This window comes from Pristiophorus japonicus, chromosome 9 (assembly GCF_044704955.1).
Source record: "Pristiophorus japonicus isolate sPriJap1 chromosome 9, sPriJap1.hap1, whole genome shotgun sequence".
In the NCBI taxonomy this organism is placed as follows: Eukaryota; Metazoa; Chordata; class Chondrichthyes; family Pristiophoridae; genus Pristiophorus; species Pristiophorus japonicus.
Genome location: NC_091985.1, coordinates 56653350 through 56677987, shown reverse-complemented (window position 1 = coordinate 56677987; position 24638 = coordinate 56653350). Strand labels below are relative to the sequence as shown.

The window sequence follows — 24638 nt, the reverse complement described above, 5'->3', positions numbered from 1 at the left end:
GGTAACTGGGTTTACCTATTGATTTGATCACAGCTCTCTTTTTATTTCTGGGTTTTTGCTGATTATTGTTACTGAAATGTATAGTTTCACATTGTAACTCTATAGAGAAAAAAATAACACTTTATTGTATTTCATTAACAAATTCCAGGACTGAGGTAGGAAAGTATGCCATTTACTGCCAACGGTCACTGGAGAGAACTCAGAAAAATGGAGATCGTGAAGCGAAGCCTTCCAGGATGGAAATCTTGTCAACTCTTCTGAGAAATCCCTATCACCATTCTCTACCTTTCAGCGTTCCTGTACATTTCATGAATGGCACGTACCAGGTGGGCACCTTATTTCCTACATAACAACAGTTAATAACAGCCATTATTACTTCAAAAGTAACTTATTGGATGTGAATTGCTCCAAGACATCCTGAGGATGCGATAAAACACACTATATAAATAAAATATTGTTCTTTCTTACGAAACAACCAGTAGTAAAAGTTATGGTCCTGAATATTTTATTGTGAAAAAGATTGTAGCTAATTCAATAAAACTTAATTGTTGACATCTGGAAATGTATTTTTCTGCAGGTTAAAACTTATTAAACCACAAACCTGCTCATTGCAAACGTTTGGGGATCAGCAAGTTCTTATCAAGGTGTACCTTATTGATCCACTGGAGTCCAGTCAAACCCAGGGCAAAGGATCAGATAATTATAACAGGGACTGTAACAATAAAGCTTCACTGTACACAATAGGAACTACTTTACAGTTTAGAAAAAACCTGAAATATATGTTTATTTATGCTTCATCATCATTATAGGCAGTCCCTCGGAATCGAGGAAGACTTACTTCCACTCTAAAAATGAGTCGTTAGGTGGCTGAACAGTCTAATACAAGAACCACAGTCCCTTGAGGGAAAGGGTGGGTGGGACAGATTTGCCGCACGCTCTTTCCGCTGCCTGCACTTGATTTCTGCACGCTCTCGGCGATGAGACTCGAGATGCTCAGCGCCCTTCCGGATGCACTTGCTCCACTTAGGCCGATCTTTGGCCAGGGACTCCCAGGTGTTGGTGGGGATGTTGCACTTTATCAGGGAGGCTTTGAGGGTGTCCTTGTAACGTTTCCTCTGCCCACCTTTGGCTCGTTTGCTGTGAAGGAGTTCCGAGTAGAGTGCTTGCTTTGGGAGTCTCGTGTCTGGCATGCGAACAACGTGGCCTGCCCAGCGGAGCTGATCAAGTGTGGTCAGTGCTTCAATGCTGGGGATGTTGGCCTGGTCGAGGACGCTAACGTTGGTGCATCTGTCCTCCCAGGGGATTTGTAGGATCTTGCGGAGACATTGTTGGTGGTATTTCTCCAGCGACTTGAGGTGTCTACTGTACATGGTCCATGTCTCTGAGCCATACAGGAGGCGGTATTACTACAGCCCTGTAGACCATGAGCTTGGTGGCAGTTTTGAGGGCCTATATATGTTGATTTATTTTTAAAGTATTGATGGTGATAAGTTTTTATTTTATAGATTTTAAAAACACAGTTTATGTTGATTATCTTTTCAATGATGTGTGCCTCTTCCAAAAACAAAACTTATGTTTAGCAAATTATTAAAATTCAGCTAAGCCATTTTGAAGCTGCATTAACTGTAACACTGCTATGTTCTGAATATATAGGTAGTCGGGTTTGATGCATCCACCACAGTGGAAGAATTTCTGCACACTCTGAACCAAGACACTGGCATGAGGAAACCAGTGCAGTCTGGATTCTTTCTTTTCACAGATGATCCCTCAGGAAATGATCAGGGGCACTGTCTTCATGGAAACATAAAGGTAAGTGTGTGGCTCGATTAAATAAAGACCAATAAATTATCTAGCTGAGTCCTTTGACTGATGGAGAAGTCATGAACCCATGCAGGGTAAATATGTACCCTGTAATTAAAGCAGAAAGTGCTGGAATTGCATAAAAAATTGATCAGTATCTGAAAAAAATATCAAGTCTGACCCTTCAGCATAACTGGCATGGTCAGGCTGGAGAAACCCCTTTTTTTGGACTGTCATGTAGCTCACACTACTGTATATAACTGTATCTTACCATGCTATACATGACTGTAACTAGATATGACCTGTAACCATAAGCATACTTTACCACCAGGGGTGCACTTGCAGGAGACACTGCATACCTGTTCCACACAGGTATATAAAGGCAGGTCTCAGGCAAGTGTGGCACTGGAGAGCTGTGAAATAAAGGTGCAGGTCCAGAGTGACCTTGACTTCAGCCTCGTGTAAGTCTGTACTGCAGTGTCAGGACTTTACATGGACTGATAGGAAAAGTCAGCACAAGCACAAGAAAAAAGGAAATAGAGAACAGTAAAAGTAAAAAATTAAAATCTACTAACTAGTTTCACAAAAAGGCAGCTGATGGGTGTTGAAAATTATTAAGAACATAAGAAAAAGTAATGGAAAAGAATAGGTTATCTGAGCTATCAAGCTCATCCTTTTAGCATTTGAAATTACCCAGTCTAGCGTCTTGAACTCTCCTAACATCTTTGATTCCACTACCTTAACTGGTAGTTTATTCAAACATTAACATTGTACTTCATTTGCTTTAAAGCGATTTGGAATGCTTTGGGTTGTGAAAGGCCCTATATAAATGCAAGTTCTTTCTTTTCTTTCCAAAAAATAGATTTTTTTCTAAGATCTGTTTTACAATTTACCTTCCATTAGTTTAAATTTATGTCCTCTTGTTCTACTGGACTGAGTGAACAAGCAATATTTTGGGTTCACCTTGTTTATGCCATTTAATAATACTTTATACATCTCAATGAAGTTGTCCCCTGACTACCTTCTCTCTAGATTGTAGACTTTAAACTTCTCAAACATTTCCTCCCTTTTATACACGGGATCATGTCTTGCTTGGCTAAGCTTTCAGGCATTGTTGTGTGTTGCGTAGTGTACTCTCATATGCAAAGGGGTATCATCATGGACACCTTTTTTAACTTGCAAATAAGGGCACTGCAGTAACAGTCCTGTCTGCATCTTCACACACCTTCCATAAATATGCTTTTCCTTCAAGTGCCTAAAGTCTTCAAGCAACTCAGAAATACCACAGCTCTTTTTACAGCAGGCTGCACCACTTCTGCTACTGCATGAGCAGTGTGGCTCTGTGTGCTTTCCGCCATATGTAGAAATACAGAGTGCGGACTTGGAGAATCTGGATGAATTGGCATGCTGAGAGACACCACCATCGGCTGTGCGTATTCCAGCCATGTTTCTGCTGCTAAACTCTATCTCACTGACCACTGATAGCATAAAAGCAGTCCCAATGGCATCAATGAGATCAGTGAAGCCCTACTTCTCTCTGATTCCCAAGCCTGTCACAGACATAAGAGATAATCCATTCCAATCTGGAATCCCAGACCTCTATGACAGCAGTCTGAACATCCATAGAAGAAGCACCAATAGCTATTAAGACCTCTGGTTTGGGAGAGGGGATACTCCACTACTGATACACGATGATGGAAAACCTTCACTCAAAACTGCCACATATGGCTAGTGGACTCCTCCTCGCGAGTCACCATCTGCAACAATCTGCTTGGCAAAGTCTGACTGCACCAGCACTTGATGTTCAGAAAACATAATTCTTTTAAAATTAGGTTTGTAAGGTCCGATTCTCAGTTCATGTACTATATTACTTGTTAAATATAGATTTAGAGATTGCGTCTCCCTTGAAGTACTGACATGATTGGATACATTGAGGTCTAGCTCTGCTTCCTCTTGTACACCTAGACAGAGACAAGTTACAAAGGTGCCGTTGGAAGCCAATGTCCACAACTCCAGCACCCTATATGACATCCTTTTATAGTTTGGGGTTCTCTACACTAGATATTTTCCTTGGTTTCAGCATCACTGGTTACTTCTGTACCTCGCACCCCTAGAAGGCAGAGTGGCCTTTATCTGCCTAATATCTAAATAAATATAGCATGAACTTACTGTATTCCCACTTATTACATGTTGTCACCATGTGATCACAGCTTCAGTAGGCTAAAGAATACCCACTCTATCAGACTATAAATCAAGACAAATGTGTTGAACATTAAATGGGCAAATGATTAACACTCAGTGGCCAGAATCTTCCCAGGCTGCGAGTGTGGGTTTGGAGGCGGGTCCGCTGTCAAAATGACCCTGATTGACAGCGGGGCGGTATCCCGCTCTGAACCCACCTCAGTGTAAGTTTCTCAACTGTCTGGTCTGCCTGTATATCGCAGACCCTACACCAAACGGCTGGCCAATTAAGTAAGGTACTTGACAGGTAGTTTAATGCTATTTAAGAGGATTAAAAGCAGGCACTTGCCATTTTACCAACTCTTTGACGAGTTTACCGTCCTTCGGGTTTCACGCCAGGTAAGTGTTCGGGTTCTCTGACTCTCTATTGCTTTGACTAGTTGACAGCTTCAGAAGTGATATAAAAGCTACCATTTCACAGCTGTTCACTTTCCAATGTCAGAAAGAAAAAGCCTTCAGGACTTGGAAGAAACTTTTGAGCTGTATGCAGTTTGGAAGAGTTTGGAGTGAGTTCTCTATCCAGTGTCACCCCCTTGGAGCAACCTCTCGCCATTGGCAGATCGCTCAACTTCAGCTGCCATCTATTCCAGCAGCATCAGTGCCCTTGAAAAAAATCTCACCTTCGTCCTCAGAATCCCACCATGATCAACCCCAACACCAACATCACTAAACACACCAGTATCACCAACAACAACACCAACCTTCTCTGCAATCCCCACTGCACAGGACATGGCATCAGCACCCGACCACATTGCTGCCCGAGACGCTACGGATGGCCACATTTACTTCACTTGATGCTGTGCACCCTGACTGCCACATGATGTGCCAGGTTGGCACCACCCCACACCAGCACCATAAAGCATCCCTGCAATGCCAAAGCTATTCCTTTCACATTCATCACCTTTTTGCAGGGTACTTTTATGTCTGACCATTCATTACAACTCACTAAGCCACTTCCAAAGGTGCACACAAATCTGTCCAAGAATACAAAGTGTTCAAAATAAAGTTTTCAATGCTTAACAAGACATTAGCAGAAACTATATATGAACATTGGCTAAAACACCCAAGTGCCTACCCTTGTGTGTTGTTAGTTGGTTTGATTCGATAACGATGAGTGTGAGGGGTGACTAGTGAGATTGGGAGGTGATAATGTAGATAGAGAGAGAGAGAGAGAGAGGGATGGGTGGAGGTGCAAGATCAGTTGGTGTGAGTAAAGATGTAGGGTCGATAAAGGAGTAAAGTAAGGAAGGCAGGGTGTGGGTGGCACAGCAGGATGAGGTTGAGTGTGGCTTTGCAGCAACATTTCGTGATCTACTGAGATCATTGAAAAGTTTGTGCCACTGCAGCCAGGTCCTTCTGTCAACATCCCTGCTTATGCCCTCCTGTGCAATGTGCAACCAGGCTGCGTTGGTGTCCGAGGGCGATCTCTTCCGTCCATTGGAAGGGAAGAGACTGTGTGCTGTGACTTCCTCCATAAGCATCTAGAGGGAGTGATAGGAGAGCCTGGGTGCAGCCGTGTTGTCAGTGTTTGCAGCACCTCAATACTGTAGAACACTGACCGAATTGTCAATAAATAGTTGGCCACGGTCACTTTAATGAACCCGGCTGATGACGCGTCATCAGATGACGTCATCAGACCGGCTTCCTATTAATTGGCCGGGAATCTCGCAGGGCGGGCTTAACAAGCCCCATCAGCGGAAGATTGTGTTGTGAGGGCGGGAGGGAGCCGGGAGCGCGTTCCTCACACTCCACCAATGCCAGCCGCACCAGTCTCACCTCTGTTGGCGAAATCGCGGCCAGTGTATTTCCAGGAATTACTAACTTTACTATCCTCCTGAATCTCAAAACAACAAAGACACTTTTCCTGCACTGACCATCCACATCATATTGAAATATGGTCACTACTTTTTACATGGTTAGTTGCAACTGCAGAGCCCTTTAATTACCACTGAGTCCCTCAGACTGGCCAGTGAGCTGAGCACAGGCAAGTAAATATAAACCTGCAATAAGAAGCACCCAGCTGTGCCTACAAAGAATCATGGCCCTGTCCCTCTCACAGAATTGACAGCCCATCACCTCAGAATTTCTGTCAATCAAACCTATTACTTTTAAGAGACCTGCAGGATGTCAGTCACATGGGATATTTGAGTTGAATGACTTAACCCCTTACTGGGAAATCCATGACCTTTGCCAAACACTTTGAGCTTATAATTTGTGCCCCTTTAAGTGGCAGTAAGACACATGATTTCCAACCCAGCAGCAGGTGAGCTTCCATCACAGGCATTTCCCATACCAAGAGCATACCCATATTATTCAGATGATGCTTACCTCGGCAACTCTTGCAGGATCAGTACATTACAGGTCAGGTGGATACAATTATCGCACTGTCCCACCCTGCTCTTGAAGTCAAAATATGGAGAGTTGTGAAGAAAAGCCAACCATGCTTTACTTCTCCACGACAGTGTGTAATGCACCAGTGCTGTGCACTGTCAGACCATCAACAGCTCACAAATTATCACCCAGAATACTTGCATTTGAATGGAAACAGTAAAATAATATTGGGAAATATTTTTATGTCGGATTACTCCAGAAAATGGAGGAATTTGTAAAGTGATAAACTCATTAATACAAATGGACTCATTTAATTATTAACTTTTTTAAATTATGTGAATAATAGTATAAGACAGCTTAGTTGATGATAAATTGTGATTTTAAAATAGATTACTTTTCAATCCAGAAGTGTTTTCAAGGAATTTTAAATATCCTTACTTTTAAATTCCTGTACATTTGGCAATTGGAGTTCTTTCGTGCAACACATTTTGCAATTTACATTCTTGGTTGTCCTGATGCATCTATGCCACGTCAGTGTTTTATGCAATATTAATCTAATGTTACGTAGTGTTACATTGTTACTTAGTTTTAGTAACTTGGTAGAAAATAATTTCAGTGATCTTCATTTCTTCATTCAGATTTGCGACATAATTTGCAAATGGGAGCAGGCCTCCAAAGAACAGCATCCTGGCAAATTTGAGGGAACTAGAACTGTCCGGCTCACTTATAAGAACAGGTAATGTTCAAAGCAGATAATTAGCACCAGAATGTTTACTTTACCTTTCTCAGCTTCACCATCTTTCCTGCAAAAATTCTACAATAGAATCAATGACCCTTTTGATTACTCTTCACTGATCATTTAATTATATTCAAGTGTCAGATTAGGAAGCTTGTGGTAAATGGCTTGGAACATTATTTTTTAATGTCATCACACACAAGAAAAAAATTTCCAACAGAAATCGTTCTGCTGACTAGAACTAAATGAGTGAGAGTTGGCAACTCGGCAGTTTATGAACTTGTTGGTTTCCCGCTCACTACATTGCCTGAAATCCCACATCTGGTTGTTGATATGTTCTTACTATACAGTATAAATGCACACGAGGCCCATACTTGAGAGAAGGTCACTTTGTGACCAGTTACCTTTATTACCAAGACCTCAAGTGATGAAGGTCCAGGTTAGGAGTGTCTCCCACAAGTTCACCCCCTTGTGGTCAGTGTTCTCAAGGTGTACAACTTAGGTCAGTTTATACATGGGTTACAATGATAGTTGAATACATGACATCACCTCCCCCCCCCAAAGTCTTATTGGGATCACAGGTTAAGTCTCTCTGGTGGTTTACACTCCCTTGTAGAGCGCCTGAGTTGGGGCCCTGGTTGTTGGGCGCTGGCCTGAGTGTCTACTGTTTGCAGTGCCTCAGGCCTGTCCGGACTGCCCACAGTGACTGGGCTCTCCTCCACTTCGTTCCGGTGTTCGGTCACCTGTGGTGGAGTAAACTCTACGTCGTGTTATTCCTCTGCTTCTTCTATGGGGTTGCTGAACCTCCTTTTAGTTTGATCCATGTGAATGCGGCAGATTTGTCCATTGGTAAGTTTAACTACCAAAACCCTATTCCCCTCTTTGGCAATCACAGTGCCTGCAAGCCATTTGGGTCCTGCAGCGTAATTAAGGACAAAAACAGGTCACTGACATCAATACATCGCGCCCTCGCATTCCTGTCATGGTAGTCACATTGTGACTGACGCCTGCTCTCAACAATTTCTTTAATAGTAGGGTGTATAAGGGATAACCTGGTTTTGAGCGTCCTTTTCATTAGCAGCTCTGCGGGTGGGAACCCCTGTGAGCGAGTGCGGTCGGGATCTATTGGCCAACAGAAGGCGTGATAAGCGGCTTTGTAGGGAACCACCTTGGATTCTGAGCATCCCCTGTTTGATTATCTGCATTGCTCGTTTCGCCTGGCCTTTTGAGGCCGGCTTGAACGGTGCCGTTCTGACATGGTTGATTCCATTGCCTGCCATGAAGTCCTGGAATTCAGTGCTTGTGAAGCATGGGCCATTGTCGCTGACCAAGACATCCGGTAGACCATGGGCGGCGAACATTGCCCGTAGACTTTCTACCGTGGCAGAGGATGTGCTTGAATTTAAAATGGCACACTCAATCCATTTGGAGTAGGCGTCTACTACAACCAAAAACATTTTTCCCATGAAGGACCTGCGTAGTCCACATGGATGCGTGACCATGGCTTGGCGGGCCAGGACCAGGGGCTAAGGGGGGCTTCCCTGGGTGCGTTGCCCAGCTGAGCACACGTGTTGCACCTGCGAACACAAAGTTCCAGGTCTGCATCTATCCCTGGCCACCAAACGTGTGACCTGGCAATTGCCTTCATCATGACAATGCCCAGGTGCTCATTGTGAAGTTCTCTGATAAACACCTCTCTGCCCCTCTGGGGCATGACTACTCGGTTTCACCACAGTAGGCAATCGGCCTGAAACGAGAGTTCATCCTTGCGCCTATGAAACGGTTTAAATTCCTCAGGGCATGCCGAGTACATGGCTGCCCAGTCCCCATTCAGGACACATTTCTTAACTAAAGACAGTAGCGGGTCTTTATTTGTCCAGACTTTAATCTGACGGGCTGTCACAGGTGAACCTGCGCTTTCAAAAGCTTCAACAGCCATGACCATCTCAGTATCATGCTCAGTTGCCCCCTCAGTGGTGGCTAGTGGGAGCCTGCTGAGTGCATCGACGCAGTTTTCAGTGCCCGGTCTGTGACAAATTATGTAGTCATAGGCGGCTAACATAAGTGCCCACCTCTGTATGCGAGCCGATGCATTCGCATTTATGGCCTTGTTGTCGGCCAAAAGGGACGTTAGGGGTTTGTGATCTGTCTCCAGTTCAAATTTCCTGCCAAACAGGTGCTGGTGCATTTTTTTTTACTGCATATACACATCCTTTTCTACCATCCCGTAGCACCTTTCTGCCTGGGACACACTTCTGGAGGCATAAGCTACCGGCCATTGGCATTCACATGCTGCAACACACACCCGATCCCATAGGACGACGCATCACACGTTCGAACAAGTTTCTTACACGGGTCCTTTTCGGGTTGGAAATCGGTGGTTAGTGGTGTGCCACAGGGATCGGTGCTGGGACCACAACTGTTTACAATATACATAGATGACCTGGAAGAGGGGACAGAGTGTAGTGTAACAAAATTTGCAGATGACACAAAGATTATTGGGAAAGCGGGTTGTGTAGAGGACACAGAGAGACTGCAAAGAGATTTAGATAGGTTAAGCGAATGGGCTAAGGTTTGGCAGATGGAAGACAATGTCGGAAAATGTGAGGTCATCCACCTTGGGGGAAAAAAAATATTAAAAGGGAATATTATTTGAATGGGGAGAAATTACAACATGCTGCGGTGCAGAGGGACCTGGGGGTCCTTGTGCATGAATCCCAAAAAGTTAGTTTGCAGGTACAGCAGGTAATCAGGAAGGCGAATGGAATGTTGGCTTTCATTGCGAGAGGGATGGAGTACAAAAGCAGGGAGGTCTTGCTGCAACTGTACAGGGTATTGGTGAGGCCGCACCTGGAGTACTGCGTGCAGTTTTGGTCACCTTACTTAAGGAAGGATATACTAGCTTTGGAGGGGGTACAGAGACGATTCACTAGGCTGATTCCGGAGATGAGGGGGTTACCTTATGATGATAGATTGAGTAGACTGGGTCTTTACTCGTTGGAGTTCAGAAGGATGAGGGGTGATCTTATAGAAACATTTAAAATAATGAAAGGGATAGACAAGATACAGGCAGAGAGGTTGTTTCCACTGGTCAGGGAGTCTAGAACTAGGGGGCACAGCCTCAAAATACGGGGGAGCCAATTTAAAACCGAGTTGAGAAGGAATTTCTTCTCCCAGAGGGTTGTGAATCTGTGGAATTCTCTGCCCAAGGAAGCAGTTGAGGCTAGCTCATTGAATGTATTCAAATCACAGATAGATAGATTTTTAACCAATAAGGGAATTAAGGGTTATAGCCATGATCTTGTTGAATGGCGGAGCAGGCTCGAGGGCTAGATGGCCTACTCCTGTTCCTAATTCTTATGTTCTTATGTTAACAGTTTGTTGGAGCATAACAAGTTGCGTGCTGTATCAAAAGCCCTTTTCTGGCTGTTCCCCCAGACCCAATCGCGACCTTTGCATAGGAGCACGTGTAGTGGCTCTAACAGCGTGCTCAATTTGAGAAGAAAGTGTTAGCGTTAGTGTTTTCTTAGAAGAATCACTCAACACTCAGGGTCGGTTCCAATGCTGAAGCAGCTTTTATTACGCTCAGCGGGAAGGAAAAACTCAGGACCGTATCCAGGTTTCTCTTCACAGAACAAAGAGTTACATGTACCTTTATATGTTTCACAACAGTTACAAAACAGTTTACTGCAGTTACACAGCCCATCACGGCTGGACACAAGCCAATCACAATGATTATAGATTACATATAGGTTATTTTAACCCAGTAGAATTCCCCCTATGTCTCAGGAACCATGTGTTCGTCTTTTGTCAGCTTGGGCTGATTGATATAGGTTCTCTCACTAGTTCTTTCTTCTTGGAGAAATAATTGGTTTCTAACCTTGTTTACAGGAGATGGGTTCTCTTATCTCTTTCTTCCTGGGGAATTAATTGGTTTATGGCCTTGAATATGGGAGATGGGTTCTCTCCTCATTATTCTTATCCTGCATCCAAGGCATTCCTATAGTGGGCCTCACAGGGTTATTGCTCGGTCAGTGAACGTTCAACAGTTCACAGTTTGACTACCTGATTTCCCATAATGCCTGGGCAGCCATTTTATGTGTGTGTCCATTTAAGCTTATGTGAGTTTTAAATATCCAGCAGGTGCCTAATGCCTAAGTCTATATATATTTCTACTCTCTACAACAATTCCCCCCTTTCGGTAAAGGGACTAGTCCTAGTCCCCTTTTAACCGACCGTACTGCCTTTATCTGATATTTGTGCACTGCCCGGTACTCCTTGCCTCAACGTGCTGGCCAGTCACGCGGTTTCAGGAGTCCCGGTTGCTTAGATCAAATTAACAAAGGCTAGCTCCTCCCGTCCCCTTATCAAACAGGCTTGTTTAATATCCAGGGAACGGTGATTGGTCCGTTTCCGCCGTTTGTGGCGCCTGCATACCTGGCAGGCCATCACGCCCCATGTTATTGCTAAGATTAATTGTATTCCGACCAGTGTGTGTGAAATAATTCGAATCCATGGGTGGATGTTCACATTTATTCCCCAGTCCCAGACCTTTCTCCACCAACTCTGACTTTGTAAGTCTACCTCGGTATCTTCTTTGATTTTAGTTTGTAGCTGGTGATAGAGTTTTACAGATTGACCCACTCTGAGCCTCAACTCCCGTAATACTTCGGTTAGATGTGGGATAGGGACCTGCTCTGGCTCGTCATAATCCTGCAAATGATCATGGAGCTGATCAGTTACTTCAATAACTTCGGACTTCCGGCGCCTAACCTGGGTGATATGCGCTTGCCCGATCGCGACAGGTCGTAGTGGTGTAAAGCAAAAGTTCGGCTGTGGTATAGGGCACTGCAGGTCATTATACTGGTATGAACGCTCAGTAGTAGAGACGCAGTATCTTCCCCTCCCTCCGTAGCCTGCCCTCGCGAAGTGCATGTGTGCGGGCACTATTTCTAGTACACACCCGTTGGTTCGGTTAAACCCGCACTCGTCTAGTTCCCCTCGGCCCACCGGGTGAGGGCATACTGTGATTTCCCCCCTTTGCTTGCAATCTGCTAGGGAAATCCCAGTAAGTATGTTGTTTCGACGAACGGCAGAGGTGGTGGTTAGGTAGTAGCGTATGGAGACATTTTCCCGTATTACTCCGATATTCTCTAGTTGGTATAAGGGGAACGGCCCTGAGTCCGGCGTTGCTATGGGGATCAACAGGACTATCCCTATCCCGGTAGTCCTACCCATCTGGCAATCTGGAATTGCGGGGTATACTCGGGTCAGTCCCTTCAGAGTACAATTATCCAGTGTCCCCCTTTGGTTCGCCAACTGAGCCAAATGTGAACTGTCTATCCAATCGGGTACTTCCCCGCGTTGGATCTGGTCGAGGTTGTGGCGGATCTGTCCCACCATCCACAGACCATAAGCATGACAGAGTTGCCCCTGTCTTTGCTTTATTGTATCTTCTTGTTCTCTATCAATGAGGTGATTGATGGTTTTAGCGTGAGCTTCCAGGACTGAGATGCCATCCAACTGGATTTCGACACCCTCCTTTCCTAGGTTGGCCTGGTCTTCCTGGTTTTGCTCCACCCTCTCCAATAACCCCTTCATCACCCCTTTAAGCTGTTCTACCCTCTCATTTAGCCCTTGTATGTCTATCGAGTTCACTACGGAGGTTCCTGTATTGAAAACGGTAGCAACATCATTTACTATTTCCCTCTTCACCCTGGGTGCTAACCCCTGTCCCCGGAACTTACTGGCACCCATGGCATCGGCAGCCTGCTGCATTACGACTTTACTTAATACATTGTACATCTTCCTTGACTGTTCGGTACAATATTCCGGCATCTGGATGCCTGAAATATTGATCAGAACAGGCACAATTTCATGTTTAACATTATCATACAATAATTCCCCTTCGTTGTACATTGCAATCCCATTTTCTGGTCCCTTAGTAGTTATGGGACAAGGCAGTTCTTCGGGCAATGTAGTGATTCTTATGGGGCGCGGTGTTGGAGGGGGTGAGAAACATACATACATTGATATTGCAGCCGCCCCCGCCTCCTCGTAATACCCACACAGCCCCATTCCCTTCTTGCAGATGACTGATTGCTGGGATTGTCCCGGAGGCGCGCAAATTATGCCGAAAGTACATTCATCAGGCCCTTTGACATCCCTCCGTTTAATGCATCTGCTCCTTATACCCGTGGAGCACTGTACACATACTCTTATTCTTATTAGGATTCTTATTAGGATTCACTTGTAACCATGCATTAAAATAAGTCCTGTCCTTGCTCCAGTCCTTGGCTGCTGGGATGCACATTCCGTCCGTTAAATTAAACAAGACTCCATAGTTCATATAGTTGTTTATTTCCAGCGTGCTCTGCTGTCCGTCGGTGTTGCCCAGGGTACGTGCATGTCGCAGGGCTATCCATATTACGAGTAGCGCCTTTCGTATTCCCATTCCGGTAAGTATTATCTGTAATTTTAAACAGACGGCCTGGTCGTCACCAGGGGTTAAGTTTTTTTGCTCTACGAGTGTCCCTGTCACCCTGCAAAATCAGAAGGACAAGGTTATAATCAAACCATTTCGAGCTGAATCTGTAGGGCGTGCGCCTGTGTCTTTACCCACTTAAATATTACCCAAACTCCTATTATGACCAAGGCCAAAGCTATTCCTCCAAACATCGCTGTCTGCTTTACCGTTAGGTTGGGTTTGTGGACTACACCTACCCACCGTGGGGTACATTGGCTCTATTGCCAGAGGTGATGGTGCTATGGCTGCGCACTGCACTATCCGTCTAGACCCGTTATCTCTTCCAGCCTGTTTATCTTAGCTTTTAACTCTTCAATTTGTTTTATTGAGTATCTATTTCTTTATTGTATCAGGCAAGTATTATTACATAAGCTAGTTCTGTTTTTATTTTTGTTTCCTCTGTTAGGTGAGTCTTTTTTTTTCTATTAAGAAATCCAAATTAATAATGTTCAGTATAAAACGGCTGTCAATGGAAAGGGTTAACTCCTTTCCAGGTTTGTAAGAAGACCTGATGTCATTACGTGACTTCACGTAATCATCTGAAAAAAAAAAGTCTTTGTGCCTTCAAAACTGGCTTCGAAATTAGGAATCCGTTAAACAGCATAAATCATTAGAGTAAACTCCAATGTTTTCTTAACTTCTAATTCAAGTACTTGCCAAAGAATTTTTTTTTTTAAATTGTTTTAAAACAAGACCACACATACAATAGCAATTTTGTTTACTGAAATTCAATTCTGTTTTTTTTTAATTTCTCTCTTTCTCCTCGTTATCTTCAAAACCCTCCTGCTTGTTTAGACTGTTCGGGACATTTTGGAAATCTTTTCAAACTGTATTGAAACTTTTTCATAATTGAAAATTCGAATCCATGTAGAGTGTTTTTTTTTACTTATTCCAATTTTTTTTCTCTTCTAATTAAACCAATATCTTTTTCACAGCAAACATCAACTAGTATTTAGTAAGTTATGTCTTTTTCCATTTAGTCTGTTACATCTTTTTTTTTTCTTTCTTCAAATTAGGTTTTGTATTTTACACGGAGGGTTCGTAACTCCATAAAGTTGTTAATTTAAAATCATTTGTTTACTTTCAAAGTGGCGTCTTTATCTTTTTCTTTTTCTCCATAACTGGAATGAAGTCCATCTTTGAGAGTTTGAGTGCTTTTTCGTTATCTCAAAATGCTCCAGTTTCAAAGTCGTTACTAAAGCTTGCTGTTTTTTTTTTAACATTTTCCAAAAGTTCCTTTTACACCTTCGCAGATAGCTCGCCACTTGCCCAGGAGTTTGACCTGATCAGATTTAATTTAATCTTTTTCTTTTTTTTTTTAAATCCACCTCAGTATTTCCTGTGCCTTCTCTGAATATCTCAAAATCCCAATTCAAACTTTGTAATTTCAATCTTTATTTAAAACTTTTTTTTTTAGAAGCTCTTTTTTTTTTTAAAGCATTCTTTATCTCACTCCGAGACTAAATTTATGTCTTTCAGCCCAATCAATCATTGCATGTTTTCTTTCGGCAAGTAAGTGAGCATGTCAAATAAATATTTTGCTCAACAAACCTATTCTTTATTTGTTTATTTTCCTAGCTCCGTAACTTATCATCCGAATAAATCCACACCTGCGTTTCTAACTTAAATGTCTTAAAACTTCCCACATACAGGACAACATTACAAAGGGTTTAAAAAAAGACTTTCACTCTGTTTCTAAAATAAACAGACACTTGCATTCCTCTTCCAACCAGACTTTCGGAACATGAAAACATAAAAAAATTCATTCTGCAGTCAAAAATCACACAGACACTTCTCACTCAACGATCAGACATTTACAACAGTCTCTCTTCTTGTTTTGGCCGGCTCTATTTTTGGATCCATGACCTTTCAGGGAATTCGTAGTTTTATCTAAATAATTCCTCACATAACTAATTCCTGAGGATTCCACCCTGCTTTAATCATTTTTTTCAATTAGCTTCTTTTGTTTTTCCGCCAGGTGGCGGGTAAGCGACCCTTCTGGTCCCCACTCGAGTTTACTTGTTTTCATGGCCATTCCTGGGTAGGACTACTACCGTTAGGAATCTACTCTCAGAGGTCCGCTTTCTTTCTAGCGCGACTTGTAGTAAACTGTCTCTTGGCTACTGTCAGGTCACAAGTTCTGCTGTTGCACAAACTTATACAATTCTTAAAAACGCGTTTAAGCAATTCCCGCAGTGCTCTACGTATCCTTAACGACTACCTACCACCGCTCAGCCCGTTGGTCCGACCCTGTTCACAGGTTTGGATTCCGTTAGCCGCTGTACACCGCTTGGTTCTATCCCGGGGTATTTCAAATTACACTACTGGGTCCGGAAGATGTCTCTCGGTATCACGATCCCACGGTCTAAGTGTGTTCCCTACGCCTACTTGGTTCCTGGCCGTCACGTGGGACAAAAGTCCTCTTAATTCAGGCTCAGGCTAGGCGTTTGAGATATTAGACCGTCTCCTCATGTCGATCAACCAGCTTCCACCTTCCGCACCCTTTATACTTAAAAATTGTTTTTTATACTCACCCGGGTTTTTTCCAAGGGCGTCCAGCGACTCCGGGAAATCCTGCCGACTACGCCATTGTTAGCGTTAGTGTTTTCTTAGAAGAATCACTCAACACTCAGGGTCGGTTCCAATGCTGAAGCAGCTTTTATTACGCTCAGCGGGAAGGAAAAACTCAGGACCGTATCCAGGTTTCTCTTCACAGAACAAAGAGTTACATGTACCTTTATATGTTTCACAACAGTTACAAAACAGTTTACTGCAGTTACACAGCCCATCACGGCTGGACACAAGCCAATCACAATGATTATAGATTACATATAGGTTATTTTAACCCAATAGAATTCCCCCTATGTCTCAGGAACCATGTGTTCGTCTTTTGTCAGCTTGGGCTGATTGATATAGGTTCTCTCACTAGTTCTTTCTTCTTGGAGAAATAATTGGTTTCTAACCTTGTTTACAGGAGATGGGTTCTCTTATCTCTTTCTTCCTGGGGAATTAATTGGTTTATGGCCTTGAATATGGGAGATGGGTTCTCTCCTCATTATTCTTATCCTGCATCCAAGGCATTCCTATAGTGGGCCTCACAGGGTTATTGCTCGGTCAGTGAACGTTCAACAGTTCACAGTTTGACTACCTGATTTCCCATAATGCCTGGGCAGCCATTTTATGTGTGTGTCCATTTAAGCTTATGTGAGTTTTAAATATCCAGCAGGTGCCTAATGCCTAAGTCTATATATATTTCTACTCTCTACAACAAAAGGTACCAAAATAATTCAGGAGCCCCAGGAACGAATGCAGCTCCGTCGTGTTACATGGTCTGGGTGCTCTCTGGATCGCTTCCGTTTTGGACGCAGTGAGTCTGATCCCGTCTGCTGCTACCCTCTTCCCCAGGAATTCTACCTCAGGAGCTAAGAAGACGCACTTCGCCTTTTTCAGTCGCAGCCCTACCCGGTCCAGTCTGCGTAGCACCTCCTCCAGGTTGTGGAGGTGTTCTTCAGTATTGTGACCCGTGATGAGGATGTCGTCTTGAAAAACCACCGTCCTTGGAACCGACTTGAGGAGGCTTTCCATATTTCGCTGAAAGATCGTGGCAGTTGATCGAATCCCGAATGGACATCTGTTATACTCAAACAACCCCTTGTGTGCCGTGATGGTGGTCAGCTTCTTCGACTCACTACCCAGCTCCTGCTTCATGTAAGCTGAGGTCAGGTCCAATTTTGAAAAAAGTTTGCCACCGGATAGCGCCGCAAAGAGATCCTCCGCTCTCTGTAGCGGGTACTGGTCTTGGAGTGACACCCGATTGATGGTGGCCTTGTAATCGCCACATATCCTGACCGACCCATCCGCCTTGAGCACCGGCACAATCGGGCTCGCCCAGTCACTGAATTCGACTGGCGAGATGATGCCTTCCCTCAGCAGACGGTCCAATTCTCATTCTATCTTTTCCCGCATCACGTACGGCACCGCTCTGGCCTTGTGGTGTACTGGTCTGGCGTCTGGGTTTATGTGAATCACAACCTTGGCCCCCATGAAAGTGCCGATGCTGGGTTGAAATAATGAGTTAAGTTTGTCCAGGACCTGTGAGCATGATACTCGCTCCACAGAAGAAATTGCATTGACATCGCCCCATTTCCAGTTCATGATAGCAAGACATCTTCTCTCCAGTAGTGCAGGGCTGTCCCCCGGGACAATCCAGAGTGGCAACCTGTTCTCCAAATCTTTGTGGGTCATGACTACCTTGGCGCTGCCTAGCACCGGAATGATCTCCTTTGTATATGTCCGTAGCTATGCGTCAATCGGCAATAATTTTGGCCTCCTGGCCTTGGACACCCACAACCTTTCGAACTGTTTGATACTCATCATGGACTGGCTGGCCCCCCGTGTCTAACTCCATTAATACTGAGATGCCATTGAGGAGCACTTTCTTCATTATCGGTGGCGTCCTGGTATATGAACTGTATATGTGCTCCACATGAACTTGCTGAACTTCAGCTTCCAGTGATTTCCCCCAGTATTAATTTGGCCTCGTAGGGCTTTCATCGGGCCCGTCCTCCTCGTACATCAACCTGGCTGCAGGATTCCTGCACATACGCGCCAAGTGACCGCTGACGTTGCAGTTTCTGCAGGTATACTGCTGATACCTGCAAGCTCTGGCTGGGTGTTTGCCTCCACACCTCCAGCTTGAGCTGGAGGCCCCGTTGTTGGAAACAAAAGGTCCATTACCAGTCGATCATCTCTGACTGTCTCTGTAACTGTCCTTAAGCGCACCATTAACAGGTGTTGATAGCCCCATTACTGGCCGCATTGTCCATTGCGATGGCATGAATCACCGTTCAGCTAGCCATTGTCTCTGTTGAATTTCCCCTTTGGGTTCGACTTCATGCTGGGGCATGTCCGATTGCCCTTGTCTGCCTAGAGAACTGTGTGCCGCGTTAACAATGTTGACTCCCTGGTCGTTTGCCGCATTTGAGCCAAGATTTTTGTCATACATCATTCTGGTCTCTTCCTCCCCTGACATAAATGTCTGGGCTATCTGAGCCGCTGCTTCCAAGGTCAACTCAATCAGTTTCCTGAAAACCCCAGCGTGCCCGATGCCTTCAATAAAAAAGTCTCGCAGCATCTCCGCTCTGCATGCATCTGTGAACTTACATAGGCTCGCCAGTCGCTGGAGATCTGCCACGAAGTCTGGAACGATTTGCCCTTCTCGCCGCCGGTGCGTGTAAAACCGGTGTCTCACCATGTGCATGCTGCTCGCTGGCTTAAGGTGTTCCCCGATCAACTTACTGAGCTCTTCGAACATCTTGTCCGCTGTCTTCTCTGGCGCTAGAAGGTCCTTCATCAGGGAGTACATTCTGGATCCACAAACCGTCAGGAGATGAGCCCTGCGTTTGTCGGCCGAATCCTGTCCCAACCATTCCTTAGTGACAAAACTTTGCTGTAGTCTCTCAATAAAATCGTCCCAATCATCACCAACACAGTACCTCTCTTCTGTGCTGCTAGTGGCCATGCTCGCGTGGTTTAAATCCCAGTTTCTCGTCGCCAATGATATGTCCTTACTATACAGTATAAATGCACACGAGGCCCATACTTGAGAGAAGGTCACTCTGTGACCAGTTACCTTTTATTACCAAGACCTCAAGTGATGAAGGTAAGTGGAGCTTCCCCTTTTATACCTGAAAGTCCAGGTTAGGAGTGTCTCCCACAAGTTCACCCCCTTGTGGTCAATGTTCTCAAGGTGTCCAACTTAGGTCAGTTTATACATGGGTTACAATGATAGTTGAATACATGACAGTTGTTACCACCAATTGCTCTTTTATATACCTCGTGTGTGCTTCAATTAAACGTCTACCTCATGTAAATAAAGAACATGCATTTATACAGTGCCTTTCACAACCTCAGCACGTCCCAGTGACGTATTTCGGATGAGTCTCCCTCTCAGGTGGACGTAAAAGATCCCATGGCACTATTTCGAAAAAGGGTAAGGGAGTTCTCCCTGGTGTCCTGGCCAATATTTATCCCTCAATCAACATCACTAAAAACAGACTATCTGGTTATTAATACATTGCTGTTTGTGCAAATTGACTGCCACATTTCCAACATTACAACATTGATTACACTTCAAAAGTCCTTCATTGCTGTAAGGCGCTTTAAACAGTCTGGGGTTGTTAAAGGCACTATATAAATTCAAGTCTTTTTCTTTCTTTTTGACATGTTGAATATTCAGGACTTCAGAGTATAAGCTCTTTTTGTCGGCTGTTACTGAAATTGGGCATGTTCATATTGCCCAGGTGAAGGTGTAAGATCACTTTCATCAGGCAACCCATAAAATGTGTCAGGGATATTAATCTAAGGGCTCCAGATGAATCCTTAACCCTTTCAGCTCAGCTTTTCATCCAAGATTCTGCAGAAATTCACCATCCATGTCAAGGGAAGCACCAGACCCTTTTACTTCAATCAGTCCAAATTATATTAACACCTACATTACCAATCTTCTATTTAGATACTATACTTAAAAGCTACTCAGTGAATGAGTTAACCTCTTCTTGCCAAAATAATCAAAGAGAAAGTCGGACCATGAAATCACAAACTAACATTTCTTTATTAACAAACTCATGATAAAACAATTAGCAGCATCTTAGTAATAAACAGTAAGAGTACTCAAGATACTGGGGTAGAAATTATTAATGGATGCAATGAATATTGGAGGTTGCATAGGCAATAAAGTGTATCAGAGTAACTCAGCATCAACTGGGCTCTACTTATTACGAGTTAATATTATACTCACCCTCCAAGATTGACATAAAGTCAGCAACGTTGGTTTGGATTAGGTTCCATGTATAGCTAAGAAGTTAATCGCTTTGAATACATACTGAATATGTTAAAAGCCTAGAATATGTGTTCCTGCTGATAAGCTCAGAGTCTTAGCAGAGATTTCCAGATCTTGTACAACTTCATCCTTCCAAATCGGTACAATAATGTTGCTGGTCTTGCCTTCCTCTGGGGTTCTTGGGTCCGCCTCCAGGCATTAGCTTGATGAATCTCTTTCTGTCATAGTAGTTAATCCTTCTTCTAGCATCTATCTTATCTTGTTAGCACCAACCTTGCTTCTGTTATCAGGAACTTCACTCTAGCATACAAGTGATTCACTGAATTATTTGCTTATTGCTGGCGAGTGAAGTTCTTAAACTTCCCTGAACTCCTGTAACTCTCTCTACCCCAACAAAAAGCCTTCGATCTATCTTCTCTGGTCAGCTTCTCCAAATTTTCTATGAAAAGCATCATCCTCATCTTTCATACCGTTGATTGTCAAAACAAGATTCTCTCTTTCCACTTGTTCGTACAACACCAATCAGAATGATGCACCTCGTAGCAAGAATGATCTTATGTAGGACAATACATTCAGCCTATGTCCAGTCCCTATAATGAGAACATTTTTATGACTTAAACTTATCTGGATTGCAGCCTCTTCTGCAGCATTCCCCACCCGAGAGGGAGCCAAGCTTGTCAATCATGTTGGCGGGGAACCTGTTAAAAATGCTCACCTGCCTTGGGGAAAAAACTCCATCGCCTTCGGGAAAACCCGGACTTCCTGACCAGAACTCCTCCCCAACCCCGGCTTGGAAATCCTGCCCCAGTAAATATCGGGGTCCACTAGTCATTTTCTTCCATTTCAAGTACATACCTATTATTCCTACTCTCTGCCTTCCACTGCCTAACCAGAGATTGCACATTATTTTTCATATAATATATGATTTATTTCAGGAAATTTGTATTTTTGATTGTAATTTTAAGGTTATAATGAAATCACATCAAAGGATATTGTTAGATCTCTTAATTTCCAATGAAATACAAACTCCGATGGTAGTTTTAACTTTTTAATCTTGGCAGTGAGCAACAAACTGCTTGGCTTCAAGCCAGGTCTTTGTTCTTACTGAGACACATAGTCAAAATGACTATTTTATACCTGGATCAATTTGCAGAAAAGAACTCGCCTTCTTTGACCTTATTGGCTCAATTGAAAGTCTTTTAACGTTTTAATTGGCTCGCTACCCAAGGTCCGAAAATGTCAAGGTGATTGATGAGTTAATGCAACATGCCGAACTGCATGTAGCAGCCTTGACTTGGGGGTCTGTGAATTTTCACAGTCTGTCTAAATGAGCCTGTTTGAATACTCTATCAGATATCTAGCACAGCTGGTCTGACAGCAGCTGAAAGAGAAAGATAGGCTAATGTTTTGGGTGGGACCTTTTTCAGAGCTGGTACAACTCTTGATTCTGAATGACAGAAAAAGTGAATGTAATATTTGATTCCATTATTTTCACATTCACAGGCTCTATTTCTCTGCACAAGCTCGTGGAGAGACAGATAGAGAAAAACTATTGCTGATGTACCAAACAAATGATGAAATTGTAAATGGACACTTTCCTGTAAACAAAGAACTTGCATTAGAAATGGCTGCACTACTAGCTCAGGTAAGAATGTAACTAACTCGTTGACCAATTCCAGTTTCAACAACTTCTCTCATGTTAATTGTCTAAAGAGAAAACGTACATTGGCTAAATGCATAAGAACAATGTTTAGATAGATGCAGAAAATTCTGCTGTATTGAAACAAATTTCTATGTATTTAGCATTTTTTTCTTTTAAGTTCCTTTCAGATAAACTTTTTCATGTGTTATTGCTGTGTAACTCACTCCAGCCTGTATTAACTATAGATCTCTAACAACAAGGCATCATGGAATATCCGATTCCTGCGATTTAGTGAGACTACAGATTGTGGTATTTTCTCAGAAAAGCCTCATGGTGGTCAAAAAATAGCATTACTTTAATAGAAACATAGAAAATAGGTGCAGGAGTAGGCCATTCGGCCCTTCGAGCCTGCACCACCATTCAGTAAGATCATGGCTCATCATTCACCTCGGTATCCCTTTCCTGCTTTCTCTCCATACCCCTTGATCCCTTTAGCAGTAAGGGCCATATCTAACTCCCTCTTGAATATATCCAACGAACTGGCATCAACAACTCTCTGCGGTAGGGAATTCCACAGGTTAACAACTCTCTGAGTGAAGAAGTTTCTCCTCATCTCAGTCCTAAATGGCTTATCCCTTATCCTTAGACTATGTCCCCTGGTTCTGGACTTCCCCAACATCGGGAACATTCTTCCTGCATCTAATTTGTCCAGTTCGTCAGAATTTTATATGTTTCTATGAGATCCCCTCTCATTCTTCTAAACTCCAGTGAATACAGGCCCAGTCGATCCAGTCTCTCCTCATATGTCAGTCCTGCTATCCCGGGAATCAGTCTGATGAACCTTCGCTGCACTCCCTCAATAGCAAGAACGTTCTTCCTCAGATTAGGAGACCAAAACTGAACACAATATTCCAGGTGAGGCCTCACTAAGGCCCTGTACAACTACAGTAAGTCCTCCCTGCTCCTATACTCAAATCCCCCTAGCTATAAAAGCCAACATACCATTTGCCTTCTTCACCGCCTGCTGCACCTGCATGCCAATTTTCAATGACTGATGTAGCATGACACCCAGGTCTCATTGCACCTCCCCTTTTCCTCGTCTGCCACCATTCAGATAATATTCTGCCTTCGTGTTTTTGCCACCAAAGTGGATAACCTCATATTTATCCACATTATACTGCATCTGCCATGCGTTTGCCCACTCACCTAACCTGTCCAAGTCACCCTGCAGCCTTTTTAGCGTCCTCCTCACAGCTTACACCGCCAACCAGCTTAGTGTCATCTGCAAGCTTGGAGATATTATACTCATTTCCCTCATCCAAATCATTAATGTATATTGTAAAGAGCTGGGGTCCCAGCACTGAGCCCTGCGGTACCCCACTAGTCACTGCCTGCCATTTTGAAAAAGACCCGTTTATCCCAATTCTCTGCTTCCTGTCTGCCAACCAATTCTCTATCCATGTCAGTACATTACCCCCAATACCAGGTGCTTTAATTTTGCACACTAATCTCTTGTGTGGGACCTTGTCAAAAGCCTTTTGAAAGTCCAAATACACCACATCCACTGGTTCTCCCTTGTCCACTCGACCAGTTACATCCTCAAAAAATTCTAGAAGATTTGTCAAGCATGATTTCTCTTTCATAAATCATGACTTGGACCGATCCCGTCATTGCTTTTCAAATGTTCTGCTATTTCATCTTTAATAATTGATTCCAACATTTTCCCCACTACTGATGTCAGGCTAACCGGTCTATGATTACCCATTTTCTCTCTCCCTCCCTTTTTAAAAAGTGGTGTTACATTATCTACCCTCCAGTCCATAGGAACCGATCCAGAGTCGATAGAATGCAACATTTCAATGCAAACAAGTGTGACTATTAACAGTAGCAAGAATGCTACATAGCATCACAACAGAAATTACACTCAGCTTCAAAGCAGAGATTTCTTCTGGTCCTCGCCAAATAACAGTAAACCTCAGATTTTCTGATGCTGGAATCTGATCGGAGCTTCATCTGCAGCCCAAACCCAGCAGTGTTAAAATCGCAGATTGACAGGAACGGAATGGAAAATGGAGCCGTTACATTTTAACTGCTGTTCTGCTCCATTCCTGCTGATTGGGATAGTTAAAAGTGCCTCTTATATTTCAGTTAAAAACTTGGAATATGTATCAGAAAATTGTCCTGCAAAAATTTATGATCAAAAACTTTTTTTGATCCCTTTTCAATTTATTCTCTGAGCTACTCCCCTTCAACCCTCCTGTCTGGAAGCTAGTGACACATATTGGGGTTATGGCACCAGCAGCCTTCAGAACCTCACAAATTGGCCATTTTCCTGTGTAATCTACAGAATGAGTGGTGAGAAGCTATTTGAGTTTGGGAGCTATTATGCTGAGCCTGATCCTATCTACACACACAATGCTTCCAGCAAGGGTTAATGGACAGCGATCAGAAGAGCCACCCTAATGGATTTTTGTTTTATTTCTTGGCTGGGAATGTGAAAGCCCAAGGAAGCACCCATGTT

The 24638-nt window shown here is 43.5% G+C and overlaps 1 protein-coding gene across 2 annotated transcripts in view; it reads left to right on the top strand.

Annotated features, from left to right (window-relative positions):
* The window catches only part of plekhh2 (pleckstrin homology domain containing, family H (with MyTH4 domain) member 2), a 229085-nt gene that overhangs the window by 181902 nt on the left and 22545 nt on the right, over positions 1-24638 (top strand). For both annotated transcript variants that reach the window (XM_070889372.1, XM_070889371.1), the window contains 4 exons: positions 149-326; positions 1654-1809; positions 7011-7108; positions 21979-22120. In XM_070889372.1, coding sequence (XP_070745473.1) covers positions 149-326; positions 1654-1809; positions 7011-7108; positions 21979-22120 — 574 coding nt within the window. The remainder of the gene's footprint in view (positions 1-148; positions 327-1653; positions 1810-7010; positions 7109-21978; positions 22121-24638) is intronic.